Genomic DNA, 20,658 nt, shown 5'->3' with positions numbered 1-20,658 from the left:
AGGTAAGCTCGTTTTGGAACAAGAGCCCAACCAATAGGACCCCTTTCCTTTTTTAAAAAATGCATTTTACACACACACACACACACACACACACACACACACACACAGTATATAAAAGTTAATGATAAGGGTTTGGGACTCACACTTTGTACTCCTCCACCTTCCAGTCCCCAGTTCGTGTGATTTTATTGGCCTGCTTTTTAAAAACACTGATAGAAGATACAGTACTAGTTTCCAATTGTGCTGCTTATAAGGGCTGTTTTCGATGTTACCAGGGGAGCCCCTGTTCATTTGGACGAATGGGGCACTGCACCACCAATCTCAGTTTGTCCTTGTTCCCACCTGTCTCCCTCTTACTTCCAATCAGGCCAAGGGGTAGCACTGCCTGTCAGCTTCTTCCTCTGCAGTCTCAGTGTTGCCCTTGGGGAACGCATGGGGGGGGGGAGGATATTGTTAATAGGCTCTGCCAGGCATTGACTGTAGTTCCACCTACTGTTGGTCTCCTGCAGTGGCAGAGTGTATGCCTGCACTGCCCTGGGCAGGTGCGGGAGTGCACCTCTGTGGGGGGCAGAGGGTGCCCTACAGGCGCCATGGTCCAAGGAAGGATAGGGCTGGGGAAGCTGCCGCCCACTCTCCTCCTGCTCTTCACCACTGGGTTTAGGCCTATCCAGGCGGCAGAGCTGCCACAACCAGGCACAAGGTGCGCTTTGGCCGAGGAGGGTGGGCAGCATCATTGCCACCTACACTCCTGCTCTCTGCTGCCTGATCAAGCCTGACCTGGCAGTGGAGCTGCTGTGGCTGGGCGCAAGGTGCTCTGCAGCTGAGAAGGGTGAGTGGCATCGTTGCTGCCCACTCTCCTGCTCTTTGCCGACGGGTCAGATATGACCTGGTGGCAGAGTCGCTGTGGCTGGACGCGCCCTGTCATAGCTCTCTGTTGCTGGGTCAGACATGACCCAGTGGCAGAGCTGCAGCGGCCAGGTGCAAGGTGCACCGTGGCCAAGGAAGCTAGGCGGCAGCATTGCCACCCATTCTCATGCTTTCCTTCCCTGGGTCAGACCTGACCCAGGAGTGGAACTACGGCCAGGCTCAGCTTCTCACTCAAAGGGGACTGCTGTGGGGATACCTGTTTGCATCCCCTCACAAAATTACACCTGGGGCCATGGCCCCCATGGACTCCCCCCACGCCATGCCTCTGGTCTCCTGATCTCTGCCTTACCAGAACCAGTGAGCACCACCAGCTACCACTCTTCTTGTTCATATGTGGAATCAAGCTGTATGTTCTTGTTGACTTTGAAGTATAATGAGAAAGTTGGAGTATGCCTGCTAGTATACCCAGGCCTGAGTCATTAGTGTGCCTGGGTACATTACAATGATTGATTCACTAATGGCTAGCATGAGTATTTTCACCAAGCTTATAATGTGACAGGCCCTCTTTCATGGGCGTAGCCAGGATGGGGGACAAGCTTTATGTTAGGTAGGGCAGAACTGAGTTATCTGTGATATTATTTGGCAGTTAAGCATTTTTATTTATTTACTTTAAATTATTTACAGTCCTTCCCTGTTCCATGGTTTAAGCTGACTAAGTGGCATGGAGTTATATGATACCAGAGAAATGGGGGGCTGGAGAAGTATCAAAATAGGTGGAGGAGCTGGACTGATCTATCCAGTGAGGTTTATAGGTGGCAGGAGAAATGCAGAAGAGGGGGGAAACACTTAATAAACCTTAATAAATTGCCTTATTTTGAGTCTCACTGCTTTTCCTTTGTGTGTGTTTTAGGCTGAAGACCTTGAGCGACAAATCAAGGGAGGCTAAAATAAGCAAGCAGAGGTACTGTTGGATATTCTTAAATCATGCTTTATAAAAATTGCATAAGCAAAATTCAATTTATTGCATGACGTTTACATGGCATAACAAATACTGTAGTCTGTTCTATTGAATAACATTAAGAAGCTTATATTAGCAGGTTTTCTGTTTATTTATTTTTTTGAAAATTTTCAGTATAAGTTGTTGTATAATTGTTAATATTTGCAACAGCAATGTAAAAAAGGTAGCTTTGTGATCTAAATATTAATTAGAAAAGTACTGTAGGACTTCAACACTTAACTAACACATTCTGTTATTTTTTATTACAGGACTATACAGTGTTCACCAGAGTTTTCTGCTGGATTACTCTTATTGAGCAAGTAAATTCTGTCATTTAAACTCCTGTTGAATTTCAGTTATTTATAATTCTTGTTTATTTTTCTAGAGGCATGGATGTAGTTAGTAAGGACTGTACTGTACTGTAGCACTTTGCCTTGCTCCCCTTGTTTACTTCAATATTCAGTAGCAAAAAAATAATTCTTTTTAAAAGTGTTTTCATTGATCCTATTGATACCTTAGTATGGTTAGCATTTGGTTACTTATATGGAGCTAAAGTAGAACAAAAAACTTAGTATGCATTTCTAAAAACATAAGTCCCATTGAGTTCAGTGGGGCTTGAGCACAAACACTATTGGTAGGGCAGCCTGGTTAAGCATGGCTAAGATGAAGATAGGGAAACCATACCCTTGTTTTTAAGGATAATTAAGGATTTTTCATTCTTCCATGTTTTATTTGTGAATGTGTGGTTTGTTTCTGGCAATTCTTCAGCAGTCTCGAACCCCTCTAAGCCTTGTTTAGCTGTGTAGGGTAACTGCTTATCTAAGAAATTTGGCTTACATTTAAAAGTTGTGTTATTGGCCCAGGTTTTAGACCTTGTGGTTTCTAAGAGCTTAAGAAATGTGAATCTGGATAAGGCTCCAGTGCTAACGGGAGTTTTTAAATATAAACATGTTTTCATATTGTGATCTTAAGCTGCAATCCTGCAGAATCCTCCACAATACTTGCTACCAAATAGATGTGCATAGAACTGTGCAATTAATCTCTGCAAAATTCTGAAAAAATGCTTGCTTTCTAAGCCTTGACATCCTGAGTGCTTTGAGTTCAAGATTGTTTGACTTAATACATTATAAACCGTTTTTCTTGGTAGCTATATATATATTTTCTTACAGCAAATAAGCACTTTAGTTCAGGACAGCTAGGTGAGCTTGTGGCCATAACCTTAAGTATAAGTCCAATGATATCACTGTTTTCTTTTGTGAAGATATGAAGATACTTGGGCAACTCTTCACAGAGGAGCAAAAGAATGTGCAAAAGCTGGAGAGGTAAAACATTAACTAACTAACTAACATACAAACATTTTGTTTAAAAACTACTTTGCAGTTGTTTAGGTATTTTGCATTTAGGAAGGTACACATCTCTCTCATATAAATGAGAATTCACCATGTAACATCTGTTTGAAAGAATCCTGAACGTTGATCAGCATTACTTAACTGGGAACCTGGTATTTTATGTAGAATGCAGCTCCATCCATGTCAGCTGAAAATCACCCACCCATCCAGCTACCCCTACCTCTCTGCTGGCCCAGACAAACCACGTGCTTGCAACATGCATGCCTTACCTAGAGGAGCCTTAGTTTATTCACCCCCCACATCCAGTACATTATTAATTGCAGGCAACCATCCAGCACTTCCACACCTTCACTTGAGTTAAATGTTCTCTCTTCACTTACTTGACTTTGATGGATGTTCAACTGAAGTGCTTGGCTATGTTCACACAAATGTACATGGCAGGAAAATTGAAGTGGCATGCTACTCACAGAATAATGGGGTTGTACAGGTTCCTGCAAATTGATATGTCTGTATTTCTGGGGAGCATGTGGGCTACATAGCTGTAAATCTTCAGCATGCTTCTAAATTCATATAACTAATACTAATAGGGAGCTTTGGAGGAAGGGTAGGATTCTAATGTAATAATTAAAAACCTTTGCAAAACTCAAGATGATCACCAACAAAATTAAAATTATTCATATACATTTGCTTCCTGAACTGGTTTAAGAGCAATAGAAATATAGCCACATGTCATCAAATCAGAACTCAAATCAATCTGACTACTTGCAAATAGAAACTAGTTGTGCTTCATTATATATTGTTTCTGTAAGTAAAACACATACACCGTACATAAATATACTTTTCTTTGGCATATTCCTGTTAAATATATTACGCTTCAAATGTCAAAATATATTATAGAATTAAACCTAACTTACAGTATTGATGACAACGTCAAGGAGTTCCATGTTCATGATTTGCTGGCTTTCTAAGCTGTGGCATGCCTTGGATACTTACAGAATACCAAATATCTAACTGAAATTTCAGCAGAAGTTTTTATAAACTTTAAACTTTAAAATGTGTAGCAGAAATAATTGCTGAATTGGCATAAACTTTGATTTGATACCTGAATTTACAATTGTATTCTCAGTTAAAATCTATGTTCCAATATTTTTCTAAAAAAAAATTGTGTTTCAACTTGTACAGCTGCAAAGGTTTGCCTTGTTAAAAGGAAAGACATGAATATGTTAATGGGCACCTCAGGCCTAGGTGCCAAATGTGGCTCTTGAACCCCCCCCCCCGACATTCACACCCCCTTCCCCTGGGTCATGTATCTCACTGGCCCTTCTTTGCATCTCCTTAAGTGCTTTTGCCTGGCTGTATTTTGTACTGTGATAATGACTCTTGCTTGCTGGAATGGAAGGCAAAAGTATGTGTGTGTGTGTCTGTTTTATTTGAAATCTCTGTTTTATCTGTATTTTGCACTGAAAATATTGTGAATTGAAATATGTAGCTATTTAAGGCTTTGGCAGCTGACTCATGAGCCCTATCAGAGGTTTGGAGAGTTAAAATAAATTTAATAATGTTAGTTTTATCCTTGGCTTTAAACTTTGCAGCTGGTGGATAGTGAAGTTGTGATGCTTTCTGCTCACTGGGAGAAGAAGAGAAGCAGTCTCCTAGACCTTCAGGAACAGCTCCAGCAAATTCCAGGTTTTTTAGCAGATTTGGAATCTACAACCACTAGCTTGAGTAAGTGTGTGTGTTCTGCTTTATTTATTTAAAGGTTTGTCCCACCTTTTAGGAAGCTTTCCGCTAAGCAGCTTGAAAATTATGAATATACAAATGTTAAAACATCACAGTTAAAAATTTAATAATGGTATATTAAAGGGATAATAATAAGGATTGGCATACAAAAATTAAAACTATTCATAATAATGCTTTTAAGGAATGTTTGAAGGCACAGAAGGAGGAGGATTGCCAGATTTCCCTAGAGAGAGTGTTCCATGATTGAGGTGTTGCTGCAGAAAGGTCCTGTCTCTGGTACCCTGGGAGATAAAAGATTATCTTGGAAGATTATATTTAGTCCCATGTATGAATGTGGGCAAAGGTGTTTCTTTAAATAGTCGTGTCCCAGAGCATGAGCTTCTTCAATTGAGTCCAGACACAAATTGATAACCAGTGTTAGATTCAAATATGTGGTCACGCTATTTCAATTTCTAAACTGTCTTTAAGGGAAGTCTAATGTAGAGAGCTAGTCTTGGCTGCAAATGCCACATAGGCTTCTATTGTTAAAATTGGATACAGGAGAACCACTTCTCCTACATCAAGCTGTCTACTTCATTCTTCAGGAAGTGTGCAGCCCCATCTGGAGCAGGTTATATATCTCCATCCAAATCAGATAGATTCCCAACTAACAGCATGTCTGTGTTGTCTGGATTAAGCTTCAGTCTGTTGATCTTCCTCTCATTCAGTATTCCCTAAAGACACTGATTCCAAGTTTCTGCTACCTTCTTGGAGTTAATTGATGTACATTTGTTAATTTTTATCATATAAGATATCTTCTCTGGTGCCATTATTTTAGTATTTGAGAAGTTGTTATTCTACTATTTGGAAAGCTCTCTAAAGCACAATTGAAAAAAAAAAAAAGAGTAAAAGTAAATTGGCAGATGCTTGGCATTTGCAAAGTTCATTGTAGGTAGTAAGAAAATAGGGACCCCTGGTCATGTAAACTATCTGGAGTTTTGTAAAGTCTCCACTAGGGGGTGCTCAATGGCTACTTTTCCAGAAATCACTATCTAGAATGAGGAAGAGGGGAGAATTGAGGACCACGTTCCCTCTTGGCCAATCATCTGGGACTGCATGCCAGTGGTGGGTGGGGCCAAAACAAGAGTTCGCTTGGCCAGAATTGATATTGCATGTACCCCCTCGCACCATTGCATATATTATATGCATACAGTGTGACTCATCAGCACATACCACATAAAGGCCAGCTTTTATTCACCCCATCCAAAAACAATTGGGCTTGTATGGTTAACACCCCCCCCCAAACTGCACTCTCCATGAATATTGTGTCCTCCCCCCAGCAACTAAGATTAAAAACAACCTAACCAACTGGTTTCATTTGCTTGGAATTGCTTGGATTTCATTTCATTGGAACCTATTGAAGTGGTTTTTTTCAACCATGGTGTGTGTTGGGCTGTGTGTGTCACAGCATATGTGGAGCATGCAAGTTTAGAAGATCCTGCCTTTATTGAGACTGCTTGTTTCCTGTTGAATGGTATAGTTTAATGTAAACAATCAAATACCCTACATTGTAAGTACAAAAACCTACTCAAACAGTATGTGGGGTTTAAATGATTCCTCAGTTCCTTAAATAGACAAAAACATATTGTACAATTAACATACATATAAAGTTTAACAGTTGTGCAAGTAAAACAATGCAATAATCAGGAGTTGTGAATTGTTGGTAAAAACAATGATGATCATCATAGACCATACAGCTGTAACATGCTGTAAAGAGCCTGTGATCACTCATTATATTTCACAACCACATGAGTAGGGCAGGCAATAACGGAGCACTAAATTTTGTTTAATGCTGTTGGTGTGTGTGTGTGGACACAGATAGTCTGTGTTGCTTCTTTCTCCGTACAACATCTTGATCAGTGTTGTGGAGTGGAAAGGGATTTCTCCCTGTGATGGGTGGCTACTGGGTCCTTCTGTGTGTGCTCCATAGGATATTGCACCTTAGGAAGTTTATGGAATAAAGTCACTAGATTTTTCTACATGGATCTTCTTTCATGTAGTGATTGTTCAGTGAAGCCTAGGCCGGTATTGAGGGAGAGTGTTGGTGGGAAGGGAAAAGGAGGGAAGAAGAACCTTCTTTCCTCATTGGACGTATCCCCAGTCAGTGTGATTAGTTTTGAGACATCACTTGTTTGCCAAGATAAGCAAAATTTTCTTTAAAATCACCACAAATTATGTTCCTAATGGTTTGCCTATTTTGATATTTGAATATCTTGTTACACAGTCCAACTGGAAGCAAATTTTAAGGAAATGGAAAATCATTTACTTTATCTTGAAGACCTCTGTGGACAGTGTGAATTGGAAAGATACAAGCATATGCAAGTACTACAGCTTGAAAATTACAAAAAGACTAAACGGTGAGTTTATTATGATTTTAAAGATTTATTTTTGGTGCTATTGACTGTGAATTCCTTCTTTCTGTGCAAATATATGTTCATCTTAAATATCTTCTTGTCTGAGAATGGAAACTTGAGGTCCCAGAATCCTTCATGGAAAGGAATTATCTGCTTGCAGTTGGCTTTCAAATTCAGGTTGTAGTCTTATGCCCCATTGAATGTGGAATGGAGTAAGCATGCTTAAGATTGTGCTGAATATGTGCTAGAAAAAGTTTCACTTTGGGTATTTTAGGCCTTCAGTCTTCTACTAATTGCAGTGACTTGATCTGCCTTATTAGTCATCTTCTGTCAACATTGCTCTGATTCATAGTAAAGGGCATTGCATAGTAATTGTGGACTCCATTTCTTTGGTACAGATGAAAAATAAATGCTTCTAGCAATGGCAGGGACCAGCTATTTCTGGGTGAGCTAAATGATAAATTGGTTCATCAAGTTGTCACTCACCTCTTGGGAGAAAAGGTAGTGTCTGGTTTGCTGCTGACATATAGTGAGGATAAGATAAATGGTGTTAGGAATAAACTTGGATCAAGTGATCATGACTTAGTCTGGTTTGATTTAATTAGCAGGCCAGTTGGATTTAGAATTGCAGCCAAGCTATTTGATTTCTAAAGGACATATTTTGACATACTCTGGAGACATATTAGTGAGGTGATTTGCATCGTAGGGCTTATACCCTTGAAGAAAAGAGCTGGAATTATGCATTAAATTTACACCAAGTAAGATGGTGAACTCTTTTGGAGGAAAAAATCTGAAGATGCAACCAGATGAACAAAATTGGAGGATAACAGAGTGAAAAATTACTTATACAGTGGTAACTTGGTTTACAAACTTAATCCATTCCGGAAGCCCGTTCTTAAACCGAAACCGTTCTTAAACCGAGGCGAACTTTCCCTAATGAGGCCTCCCACCACCAGTGCCCTTCCACTGTTTGGATTCCATTCTTAAACCGAGGTAAAGTTCGCAAACTAAGATACTACTTCCGGTTTTGCGGAGTTTGTAAACCAAATAGTTCATAAACAGGGCTGTTCTTAAACCGAGGTACTACTGTACAGAACAAGGAAGGCCTTTTATTGTCAAAGACTTACCAACCAATTTCTGTTCTAATAATTTGAGAGAGAGAACTCAATTAATGGGATACATTATTGTCAGAATGTTATTAACAACTGCCATTCAAGAAAGAATATAGTATACACAAATCTTCCCTTTTAGAATGTTTCTTGAGATGCTTGTATTATAACAGAGGAAGATGTAGTTGCTTTATATCCCTCATTGCAGCACCTATTCAGATACCAGACAAATGAGGCTTTTTTCTAAGGTGACTCACCTACCCAGTTCAGGTGTAACATTCTCAACTCAACAAACTCTAGTTTCCCCTTCTAGCAGGGATATATTCACAGGCTACCACCTCCTTATGCACCATCTGCTAGAAAACTTTATGGTTTGTTAAACCACAGTTTCCCTATAAAGTCTACACTAGGAAACTGATATAAGCATTCCCTACAGTCCAAAGTCTGCCAAGTACTGCATACGAACCATGATCAATCCTAGTTGGTACGGTGTGCTTAAATCACAGTTTTCAGGTTTGAACATTGCAGGGAAACTGTAGTTTCACCATTTCCAGAGGGGTCTGTTGCAGCAAAAACCAAAGAGAATTTTGTGCTATTCCATGCACATGATGAAGTGGTGTACAAAAAGTTATGCCATAATAAATTTGAGGTGGCATAACTGATTAAAATTTGTCCTTCTTAATCAGCAGGCTGTGGGTATGAGGAGGGCCCATCCCTCTACTCAGGAGAATGTATGTTATTTAAAGAAATTGAAAGGTAGCAGCACCAGTTTAGGGTGACTGAGCAGGAGTATATAATCCTTATCTGGTGTTCATTATCCATGTGAGTTACTCAAAGGAGAGAAGCTATCCTTAGCAGAAGTGCTCAAGGCAAGGAGAAAGTAAGTGTCCTTGAAGCCACACATGAGTTCAAGGGACCTAATTCCCCGCCTAAGAGTGATTTATATTGGACTTTCATCCAACCTTCACCACAATACTATGATTAGGTTGAGAGATACTTAATTCATTTCCTTTGTGAATAATCAGGGTTTAGAACCTGAGTCCCCCTAAATCTAAACCACCTATCACTGTTCCTCTGTCCTGTTATATTAACTGTACATGTGAAACAAAAGAATTTAAATATACCACATAGCTAAATTCATTTCAATATTCATTTCTGACTTGAACCCTTTTTCCTTGCTTAAAAAACTACCATTCCCCTGAAGATGACATTTGCTAATGCCAGCTGTGCCTATTGGCAACATTCATGATTTGACATTGCTCCAGAGTCAATATATGCTAGTTTTCAGTGTTGCACTAAATATAGGAATTCCAGCTTGTTGAAAGACACAGCCTTGTTTTTTTATATAATCTAATTGCCAGTAACTCCTTTGCGATTTCTCTTGAAAGAATGGATGCTCCCCAGATTACTTCTGTCAAAGAATGTTGTATGTTATATATTGACTTGAAGCAGGCTGGAATTATTATTTAATGAGAAGGGGTGCACTGGAAAAGGTTTACCTTATTATGTAGAAATGAGCACCGTGCCCTTGATTAAGCATTGCTAATATTGATCTTGGTTTGAGAAGAATGATTTCTTTGGTAGATGTTTGTAGAAATCGGCACCCTTATAGACTATTGCTTCTCCATCTCTCTGAATGTAGCCATCCAGGTACATTTGGCTCCAAGATACTGTGTATTTTACCGTTCTTTATATTATAGAACTTCATCTTTCCCCCAAGCAATTTCTGTTACAGTTTTATCATGCATACAATTTTCTACAAGTAATAAATGCTAAAATGTAGAATTACACTAAATCCTTCAACTCTGAAGTTCATTTAGAGTAGTCTTTATACTTATTTTATTAATATGATTGGATATATGACTTCCGTTGTCTCCGAATTAATAATGCCAATAATTGAAAGCACTTTTTAGAACTTGATAAACATACTTAAACAATTTCAAATTACTTGCTTTTAAATTCTTGCACAGATTAATTGGTTATACTGTTCATTCAAAGCTGTTTTTGCAGTCAGTGGGAATAAAATATATCAACTGTTGATTGACTTGAGATTAATTTATTGTGTGTAATAATGCTGTTTTACACACCCTGATTATGAGAAGCAGTCTTACATACTTAACATACAGTCATACCTTGGGATGAATACGCTTCGGGTTAGGCATTTTCGGGTTGTGCTCCGTGGCGACCTGGAATTAACGGAGCGTTTTACTTCCGGGTTTTGCTGCGCAAAAATTATGTCATGCGCAGAAGCTCCAAAACGTGACGTGTGGACATGGGTTACATTCGCTTCAGGATGCGAACGGGGCTCCGGAACAGATTCCGTTCGCATCCCGAGGTACCACTGTATTTATAAAAATCACACAACCTTATATTCTTTTCCTGTTGCTGACAAAAAGTTTTGTGCAGCTAAACTTGTGATCATGCATTTTGTTTTGTTTCCTTCCCCCCTTTTACAGGAAAGAACTTGAGATCTTCAAAGGTAATTCAAATCCTCCCCCTACCCCTTAGGACAACTTTTACAAAATCAAATGTAACAAAAGATATCTATTTCACTTTTGTTTCTGTATTGCACTGCTTAACTTCTGGCAGACCAGTTCTGCAGATCAGCTTTAGCTACCATAATGCAAACAAGTGTCTTACTTTGTCTTCCTGGCTATATATGTTTCTTGTTGAAGTAAATAAGTAATGCTCTGTTGTGCTGATATGCTGGTAGTAAAGTTAATAAACAGTGAGCCTGAAGTTTGAACTCCTTGACTGAGTGAAAAGGGGAGGCTGGAAAGGGATATAGGAGGTGTGTACAGACTTTTCATCCTCCCAACTGGCCTGAGGTGTTGAATGCTGTTAAGCATATGTTGCATGTGGGCATTATGCCTATGGTGGATGACTGCTAGCCCATAGTGTGGCAGTGTGTTTCCTGCTGTTGTGGGCACTTATGATGCATAACCTGTTGAGACAAAAATGTGTGAGGCACAAAATATTAACCTGCCATTTTAAAAATTGTTAGCAATTGCCAATGTGTGATTTTGCTTAGCTAAGTGGGTGATTTTATTATTGCATAACACAGTCAATTAACTTCAACAGATAACAAGTGGCACGTTATATAAAATGCCACATTGCTTTAGCTTGGTATTGAAAATGTCTTGTTTGTCATGACAGCTTTAAACTCAGGCTCCATTAGTAGATGGCCAAAGAGTAGGTAAATATAATTCTGCGCTATTATTAATATTTGCATTGTAGAGTGAACAATATAAACTATGTTTAAAAAATAATCATCTAGGTTTGAGTTTTGAAAGTCAGTGTCATTTATCATAGCTGTCTTCTGATGCATAGAATTTAGCGTGTTTATATATTCAACCTGCCCTCTGATCTAGTGCTGCAGCTAAATGTCAGGTCTGTCCATTGGGGGCTGACCTGACATGTATTATTCAGAACTGGATGGACAGGCTGGATGGAATTGATCCAGCTCAGCTCTTTCTACCTGGGTACCCAATTCAGCCTCAAAACAGATTGGAGGGTTAGTCAGGGTGTGTGTCACAGGAATCCACAGTGAGTCTATCTTTCTTGTGAGGAGACATATCCATTCTGCTAAGGGTTATGTGTGTCTGTACCTCACGTTGAACTATAGAGAGATAATAGGGATACTGTTGCAGCACCATCCATCCTGCTGCCTAGAATTCACTCCTGAACAAGGTAGTTTTGGAGTTAGTGCTGGAGGATCCCAGGACTGAGTATTGAAATTCATTTTGTTAGTTTGAGTCCAGTTCTTTAATTTGTTAAGCTCACATTGAATCCTGATTCTATTTCTGAGGCATTAGCTACCCCTCAGGAATCCAATATGGGTACGCCTTTCAGATATCCTCATGTCTGTACCAACCTATCAGCGTTTATTTACCAAAGCCAGACTAAATGTATTTCTATCGGAAGTGCTAAATGGTAGACTGAGAAGCATCCCTTATCAGAATAGGCTTTATGTTCTCAGGACGTTGATTGTATGAAGCATATCTTACTGCATTGTGGGCAGTACAAGGAAGCAAGAGACCAACTGATTAAACCCCTACTAGCCTCCCATATTAAATCTTTTGGATGACAGGTCTAATGATATTACACTGGCTGTGGCAAAGTTTCTTTCAGAAGTTATAAGAAACAAAGATTATCATGCTTAAGACAAAACAAAATGACCGCCTCAGTTTCTCTTGTGTGGCTGGCTATTTTAACTGTATTTTGTTCTGAAATCACTCTATGGGTCTTTGGACTGCAATAAAGATTCTCTCAACAACCCCTCACAGCTTGGTGCCACCTGCAGATTTCCTCTATTTATTTGAGCCATTGATAAAGATGTTGTAACAACCACTGGCCACAGGTCAGAACCCTGCAGCACCCCACTTGTCCCCTTTTTCTGCAGAATGACGGAGAATCATTGGTGAGCAGTCTTGTATTCAGTCAGTCTACCAGCTACAAATCCACCTAGCAGTAATATTGTCTAGCCCACATTTTACCAGCTCCTACAAAAGAATATCTTGGGGGACTTTGTTGAAAGCCTTACTTGAAATCAATAGGCTTTACCTCCACAGCATTCTCCTAATCCATCAAGCAAGTAACTCCATCCAAACAAAAAAGAAATAAGATTAGTCTGGAATGACTTTTTTTTGGTAAAGCCATTCTTGCTGTTAGTAATTACAGCATCCTTTTCTAAGTGCCCCTAGGCTGACTGTTTAATTATTTGTCCTAGGACCTGGTATGTTTTCCGTTTGATTTCGAGGTGTTAGTGATGGCATCAAAGTTCTAAAGAACTTCGGACCTTGATGCTTCCTGGAGTGTGCTCTCTTTATACCCTTCGGCCTAGAGAGGTCTATTGGGAATGAGGTCTTTTTTCTGCATCCCACCTCTAAAAGCTGGGCATTATGTGGAGTTGTGGGAGATGGCCTATTTGTTATGACACCCCAGTTGTGGAATTCCCCCGCCCACTTGGAGGCCTGATTGGCACTGCGATTGGTTTCATTTTGGCACCAAGTTAAGACCTGGCTATTCACTCAAGTATTTGGGGGCTATTAGCTGCAGCTCTGTTTGAGCTGTTTGCATAAAATTTAATTGTCAGCAACAAAAATCAGTACAGAGTACAGTCATACTTCAGAAGTCGAACGCCTTGTGACTCGAACGTTTTGGCTCCTGAACACCAGAAACCCGGAAGTGAGTGTTCCGGTTTGCGAACGTTCTTTGGACGTTCTTTGCCGCCTGCCAGCATTTTAAGATCGGCCGGGACAGCGGAGAAGTCCCGGGAAGGCAGGCGGGGGGGGAGCAAAGACTTTCGCCCCCCGCAGGCCTTCAGAAGAGGTCCAGGACCTCTTCTGAAGGCCGGCGGAGGGCGAAAGTCTTTGCTCCCCCCCGCCTGCCTTCAAAAGCCGTCGGGATAGCGGAGAAACGGCAGAGAAGTCTCCGCTGTCCTGGGGACTTTTAAAATGCTGGGGGTTGGCAGCGAACGCTTCGCTGTCGCCCGCCAGCATTTTAAGATCGCCCGGGACAGCGGAGAAGTCTGCCGCCCGCCAGCATTTTAAAATCTGCTGTCCCGGGGGCTTTTAAAATGCTGGCGGTCGATAGCAAAGCCCTCCTGTCCCCGGAGCTTGCGGGGCGGGAGGTGGGGAGAAGGGCTTTTCTTCCCACCGCCAGCCTTCAGAACAGCCTTCTGAAGGCTGGCGGTGGGGGAAAAAGCCCTTGTCCCCCCCCCCAGCCTTCAGAAGAGGTCGGGGGACAGACTGTCCCCGGACCTGGTCTGAAGGCGGTTTCCATAGGAACGCATTGATTGATTTTCAATGCATTCCTATGGGAAACCGTGCTTCGCAAGACGAAAAACTCGCAAGACGAAAAAACTTGCGGAACGAATTAATTTTGTTTTGCGAGGCACCACTGTAGTTGTTTATTTCTCTGACATCTGATGGGAGGGCGTTCCACGGGGCAGGTGCCACTACTGAGAAGGTCCTCTGCCTGGTTCCCTGTAACCTCACTTCTTGCAGAGAGGGAACCACCAGAAGGCCCTCAGTGCTGGACCTCAGTGTCTGCGCTGAACGATGGGGGTGGAGACACTCCTTCAGGTATACTGGGTTGAGGCCGTTTAGTGCTTTAAAGGTTCGCATCAGCGCTTTGAATTGTGCTCTGAAACATACTGGGAGCCAATGTAGGTCTTTCAGGACGAGTGTTATATGGTCTTGGTGGCTATAAGATCAGATATAATTGCCTTGAGATATATATGAATTGATTAGTTCTGTTTTATATCCTCCATTTCTAGTGATATGAGCCTTCAACTGTACTTCTAGTGTGTTTTTTTTTCTAGGTTGGTGGTGGGAGGTAGGGATATCTTGGATAATTTTAATGACAATTTTAATGTTAACCTCTTTCTGAACTTTGCAAGTTATATACTGTATGGCAGGGATTCAGCAAGTGAGACACATCAGTAGAAGCTTCAACAAGAACTTTGTGTCTTGCACAATGGAGTTTCCCCCTTGCCCTCTTTGCCCCTTGAAATTGTTTTGGGGTGGGGAGTTGGGAGAACTCCTAGAACGGGGAGGGGGGGGGGAGGAGTGCTATTCCATATCACAAGTAGAAATGCATGCCCTAACAGAACGATTGGCATAGCATGATGTTGAATTATTCCGTATGTCTTTACTGAGATACGCAGTGTATTCGTTACTGTTGCCTGTTGAGCAGATAATGACGAGCGAGGGTATGCAGGTGATGTTTCTGTTAATGAAACTAGCTTCAAATTGCAGCCTTAAAAAGAGGGAACATAATGCTCCTGTGTAAACGTATGATGCTCCCACAGTTACAATGTTGCATGTATAATACTGGGTAGCTCAGAATGTACAACTAGATGAGGTATAAAAAGAGTAGTTAAAATCTGGGAGAGAACACTTTGCACCCCCTTTTTTCTCCCACTGTGCACAAACAGGTTTAACTGTATGCTTGCATTTAAATCAAGTTTTTTGTTTTTTGCTTGAGAAAGCATTTCTAAATTGTGAAAACTCACATTGTTGAGATTATCAGGCACAGGAATGTTAATGAGTATTTGGCTTAACAGAGCAAATCATAATAAGCTGTGATTGAATAATTTGTGTGATGTGTGTATCACACATTAGCACAGTGTTTTCAAGTTCAGTCTCTCTCTCTGTGTGTATATGCACGTGTGTGCGCACACCACACACATGCAAAAGGGGGGAAATGCATTTCTAGCAAGACTAGTACATAATCTGTTCTGAAGGGTTATTAAACACAATCATAATTGGTAATTTTGGGAGGGGAGAGCCAAATAAACTGTTCCTATTTAAACTGAAATCTGTTCATCAGTGGCTTAATTGAATAATGTATTGCATTTTGTTAGACAATCAAGTATTAGCTGTTAGTGTATTCCTTATGACCACTTACCACCCCTTTTTCAAACGGCATGTGGTAGCTCCCAGATATAGGCATGCATTCTGGAATACCACATCTCCTGACAGCTTATGTTCAGTTTATGGAGCAACAGTGGAAGAATTTGTCCTTGTTTGTTTCAGTTTTATGTGAATGACCAATTGATGTGGTCTGTCCTGTGTAGTTCTCGAGTGGGGGAATGGATGTGTAGTATCATTCTTTTACGACGGGAAAGATGTACATCACTAGAGCTGCTTAGTAATTGGAGGTTTCACTTGATCAGCACTGTGCTTCTGTTTACTTGCCTGTTTCTCTCTGCCATGTCTTCTCCAGGAACCACTGAGAATAATCGGAAGAATTCTTGTAGGTGAAAGTTTATTAATGGTTTTCATTTTTAAAGCTCTTATTGTATTAAAATGCCAGTTAAAGTAATTTGTAAGCTATTTTTTGAGCTTTTGTTTTGCTTGACTTGTACTGTGTATTCTGATAGTGGAATAGCTAGAGATCTTATTTATGTAGCTGAGAAGAGTAAATGACAAAAAATATCCCTGCATATTTATAGCAGGCATTGTTATTCCTTTGCCTTGATTATAAAATGAAATTTTGCAGGCATGAATCTAAGCTGATGATGATCTAGGTCTGTAATTATGTAAGAGTTCATAGAAATGTACATTGCCAGGCATTGGATAAAATTTGCCTAGTACACACTTCTTTCTTTAAAAAAGAAATCATTGAAATTAAATATGATATTAGAGAACAGTAGTCAGGAATCCATTTCTGTTGAATCATTTCTGTAATGTTGACTGCTGGCATCCTTTAGTACAAGCATGCTTTAACATGAAGCAGGTTGTTTCATATTTGGTAGATTGGAGAAAAAGAGTGGTATACCAATTCAGAATCTTTTTTTCTGCTAGTAATGTTTAAATGAGAGGTTGGTTTCTGATGTGTTCCTTTTTGCTTTTAAAGCAGTCATTGCAAAGCCATGTTTTTAAAAGAGCATTTCCCCACATATGTGAAGAATAAAACAATCCAAATCACTTTTAATTTTTTAAAAGTTTTGACTAAAATTTCATATGAAAGATGCAGTTTTGATTTTTTTAATGTTTCAAATACATAGTCTATGCATGATTAAACTATATGCTTGCTATAAGATATATGCTTGGTATAAATCCTAGTGTAGAATATGTTTTCATGCAGTTGGGCAATGTTTCCAGATTAGTGTTATCAAAAAAATGTTATTACTTTACTCTATTTCCACTATTAAAAATAAATAAATGATGTACTAATTCAAAAATGGCAGAAATTATTATCCAAAGTGATAATTCCATTTTACAGTTCTTGCTTTTTAAAAAAAGGCATAAACTCACATTTCTGCAAGTTGGCACTCAGAATTTTGTGTGTTATTCTTTATAGTCTTCACTCTTCTTGTGGTGTCTTTTCGTTGCTTTGTTTTGTCCTGTGTTACATGTTAGCATGTTTGTGTGTGTGTGTTTTAGTTAAGCCAACACTGAAGCCTCTCTGAAGTCTAAAAGAGCCTTTTCCAGTACTGAGTTCCCAGATGTTGTTAGATTACTGCCCCCATCACACTACCATGGGGAAACTGTTCCAGTGACAATGCCCACATGCTTCCCCTGTTTAGGGTTTGTTTTGGAGGCCCAAGGTAGAGCTTCACATAGTCATTCTGTTGTGAGCTGGCCTCTCCTGACCTGTACAGACATTGACAATTAATGCATGAGAGGAGCACAACCCCAATTGCATCTCCATCAGCTCCAGGCACAGCATGCAATGACCCTGCCAGTCTGTAGGCATACCTATAGGCCAGGGGTTCAAATCCCTTTGTGTCGTACACCTACTATTGTATGAGCACAACATACAGTCTCAATGGAAGAAGGAAAGCTTGCACAGTATGTTACCATCATAGCTATATGGGCAGAGAGTACATGCAGCCCTACTGGGATAAAGGTTCAATATCATCTGGTGACACAAAGACTCTTGCCCCACAGCCCAGGGGTCAGCACATGCAGCAAAAGGCATTGACAGCATCAACCTCCAGAGGCTCACTGTATACAATATTGGACTGGGAAGCAGGACGTGGCAGTTTCAGGTCCACCAGAAAAAAGGGCCAATGTAGCCCCCCCCCCTTTTGTATGCCTGGTTAAAGTCATGTCAGGCAAAAGAGAATGTGATTTCAGTCATGCTTGAAGTCATGCTGCAAACACCATGGAGCAGTGCCTGAAACCATATACTATAACAGCTGACAACAATCAAGCACATAATGAGCCATTTGTCTTTTCTTCTGCCAACCTCAACACCTGCATAGATGCCAGGAATGCAGAAGGAATCCTAGCTGGGTGAAACAGCTCACATTTTACATGCAAGGGACCCAAGTTTCAATCTGAGTATTACTCCATACCAGGCACACCTGAGCTAATCAGAAGAGTGCTGCATGGTACCAATAACTCAGCCTGTGTATGGGCCAACAGTCCTTTTCGTTTGCCTCACTCCTGGCAACCTATGTGATCAATCCATTACATACCCTGCTATTTTGCCTGATAGGTTGGTTCTACTGGATAGCACTGTGCAGGGCTCACTGCCTGCTTTTATTTTCATTCCCTGCTGTACATCCTAAGAGGCATTCTAACCTCATGGTAAAGGATCCTTGACTGAACAGGTGTGAAGGGCCACTCCTAAACCCTTCAAGCTCTCAGCCTCTGTGATTTCCATCCTGAGGCCAGCTGAAGCCAGATCATGCTAGAGTGTGGAAAAGCAATCCTTATCTATCAATCTCTGGGAATAAGGAAACAACACATGTGGCAGTTATAGCCCTGATTGATCAGCATCTGGGGTGGGGTAGAACTCAGTAAATCCTGCAAGGAAAAGGCAAACATTTGGGATTGGCAAGATGCCACTCCAACAGGGTGCTTGTCCTGTTCTTTGCACCAGCCATACCTGCTTCATGTTAGGAGTATCTTCACTTGTTGCAAAACTGTATGCCATGGAGCTTACAGTGGTAGCTGCGGAACAGTCAGCCTGAGGAGACCAAGAGTAATGAGTAGTAGGCAGCAGCTGGATTATAGCTGAATCTGGATGCAGAATAGGTAGAAAGGCAGAAAGAGACAAGGGAGAGTGGTACCACCCAAGTGCTCATGTGTTCCTCCTGCAGTGACTGTGAGTACACACCCCTTTTTCATCCTTGGGGGTTGCAGTGGAAGTCTGAGTGTGCTCTTGCAATGCATTAGGGATAATGGGGTTCAATAGCAGTAGTTGAATTTGAGTGCTTGGCCTTTGCTAATAGCTTACCTGCAGTGTTGGGATGAGTGCTTCACCTTAATGTGGAAAGTATTACTTTCTGCTGAAAGTACATTTTACTGTTAACAACAATGCGGTTCAGGGAAGACACAGTGTTCATGTATGGCTGATGTAGGGATGGGAGACAAGGGAAGCATTTGGAACAATTCTGCATTGTGTCATGGTTGTCCCTGATCTCTTGCTTACCTGTATGGGGTGCTCCATCCTGGCACCCTCATTGTTGGAGTGAGGTTTGCTGTTGGATATTTGTATCTGGATTCTAAAGATAATATACCTGGCGTGGGACCAGAGAAATGTAGCAGTATGTAGCATGCCCTGTTACCTTGAGTTGTGGTCTCCCTGCGTATGGTGAATATATTGGTGATGATATGCTGTGGTTTGGCATTGAGTTACACCATATGTTATGAGACGCAGGTGGGCTTATGGATCGTGAGGTCAGCAGTTTGAATCTGTGTGATAGGGTGAGCTCTCGTTGCTTTTTCCTAGCTCCTGCCAACCTAGCATACCCGCGTGAGTAGATGATAATAATTTAATAATAATAATTTTTTATTTGTACCCCGCCCATCTGGCTGGGTTTCCCCAGCCACTTTGGGCGGCTTCCAACAAAGATTAAAAATACAGTAAAATGTCACACATTAAAAACTTCCCTGAACTTCCCTGATAAATAGGTACTGCTACAGCAGGAAGGTAAATGATGCTTCCGTGTGCTCTGTCTTCTGTCGCAGTGTCCTGTGCGCCAGAAGCGGTTTAGTCAAGCTGGCCACATGACCCAGAAAGCTGTCTTCAGACAAATGGTGGCTCCCTTGGCTTGAAAGCAGAAATGAGCACCACATGCAATAGTCGATTTTGACTGGACTTAACCATCCAGGGTCCTTTACCGTTATACCATATGTTACACTCTGTTGTGGGACATGGGTAGGGTGGTTTTCAGTAGAGAGGCAGCAGTTTTTAACAACACCCCCATTGAAGTCAATGAGAGAAATTTCTTGGCACTTGGTCTGGGGCTGATATGAAGTTCCACTGTTGGAACTTATATAGGATACAGCATGTGTTCTCCTTTAGATATTATACTGGTGGAAGATGCCAGATAAATGGGTGAATCTGTCATGGCAGTATCATACCTGGTATTCTACCAATATAGCAAGTCTTCTGCTGAATCTTATAGATCCTTAACTGGCAAATTTTCTGAATAAGATTGTGCCATGATGTATGGCTAAATAATGAAACAAAATACATTTGTTGTTGTCAATTGCTCCATTGGGAAAGCACCTAAATGGTGATGGTGGTGAATAAAGGAATGATAATCTGAAAGAGATTGGCAGCACAGATATCACAGTGAAGATTTTGTTCCAGCACATATTTGTACTGAAAATCAGTACATTTAGATGTTCTTATGAAAAGCTGACTATTACTTGAGCTAGCCAGACAATATTCTAGCACTCGAGTTGTTTATGCTAATCTTCATGAGTGATCTACATCCATACTCTCATGCAACA

At 40.8% G+C, this 20,658-nt stretch overlaps 1 protein-coding gene across 2 annotated transcripts in view; it reads left to right on the top strand.

The window, feature by feature from the left end:
- DTNBP1 (dystrobrevin binding protein 1) overlaps positions 1-20,658 on the top strand; it is a 40,926-nt gene that overhangs the window by 1,655 nt on the left and 18,613 nt on the right. Inside the window, exons 2-7 of one of the 2 annotated variants that reach the window (XM_083747358.1) lie at positions 1,778-1,828; positions 2,134-2,184; positions 3,126-3,186; positions 4,806-4,938; positions 7,217-7,349; positions 10,912-10,934. In XM_083747358.1, coding sequence (XP_083603484.1) covers positions 1,778-1,828; positions 2,134-2,184; positions 3,126-3,186; positions 4,806-4,938; positions 7,217-7,349; positions 10,912-10,934 — 452 coding nt within the window. The remainder of the gene's footprint in view (positions 1-1,777; positions 1,829-2,133; positions 2,185-3,125; positions 3,187-4,805; positions 4,939-7,216; positions 7,350-10,911; positions 10,935-20,658) is intronic. The other variant, XM_083747359.1, reaches the window with a different exon arrangement.

The sequence above is a fragment of the Podarcis gaigeae genome (genome assembly GCF_964106915.1).
Source record: "Podarcis gaigeae genome assembly, chromosome: 7".
NCBI lineage: Eukaryota > Metazoa > Chordata > Lepidosauria > Squamata > Lacertidae > Podarcis > Podarcis gaigeae.
This window is presented reverse-complemented; position numbering and strand designations above follow the sequence as displayed.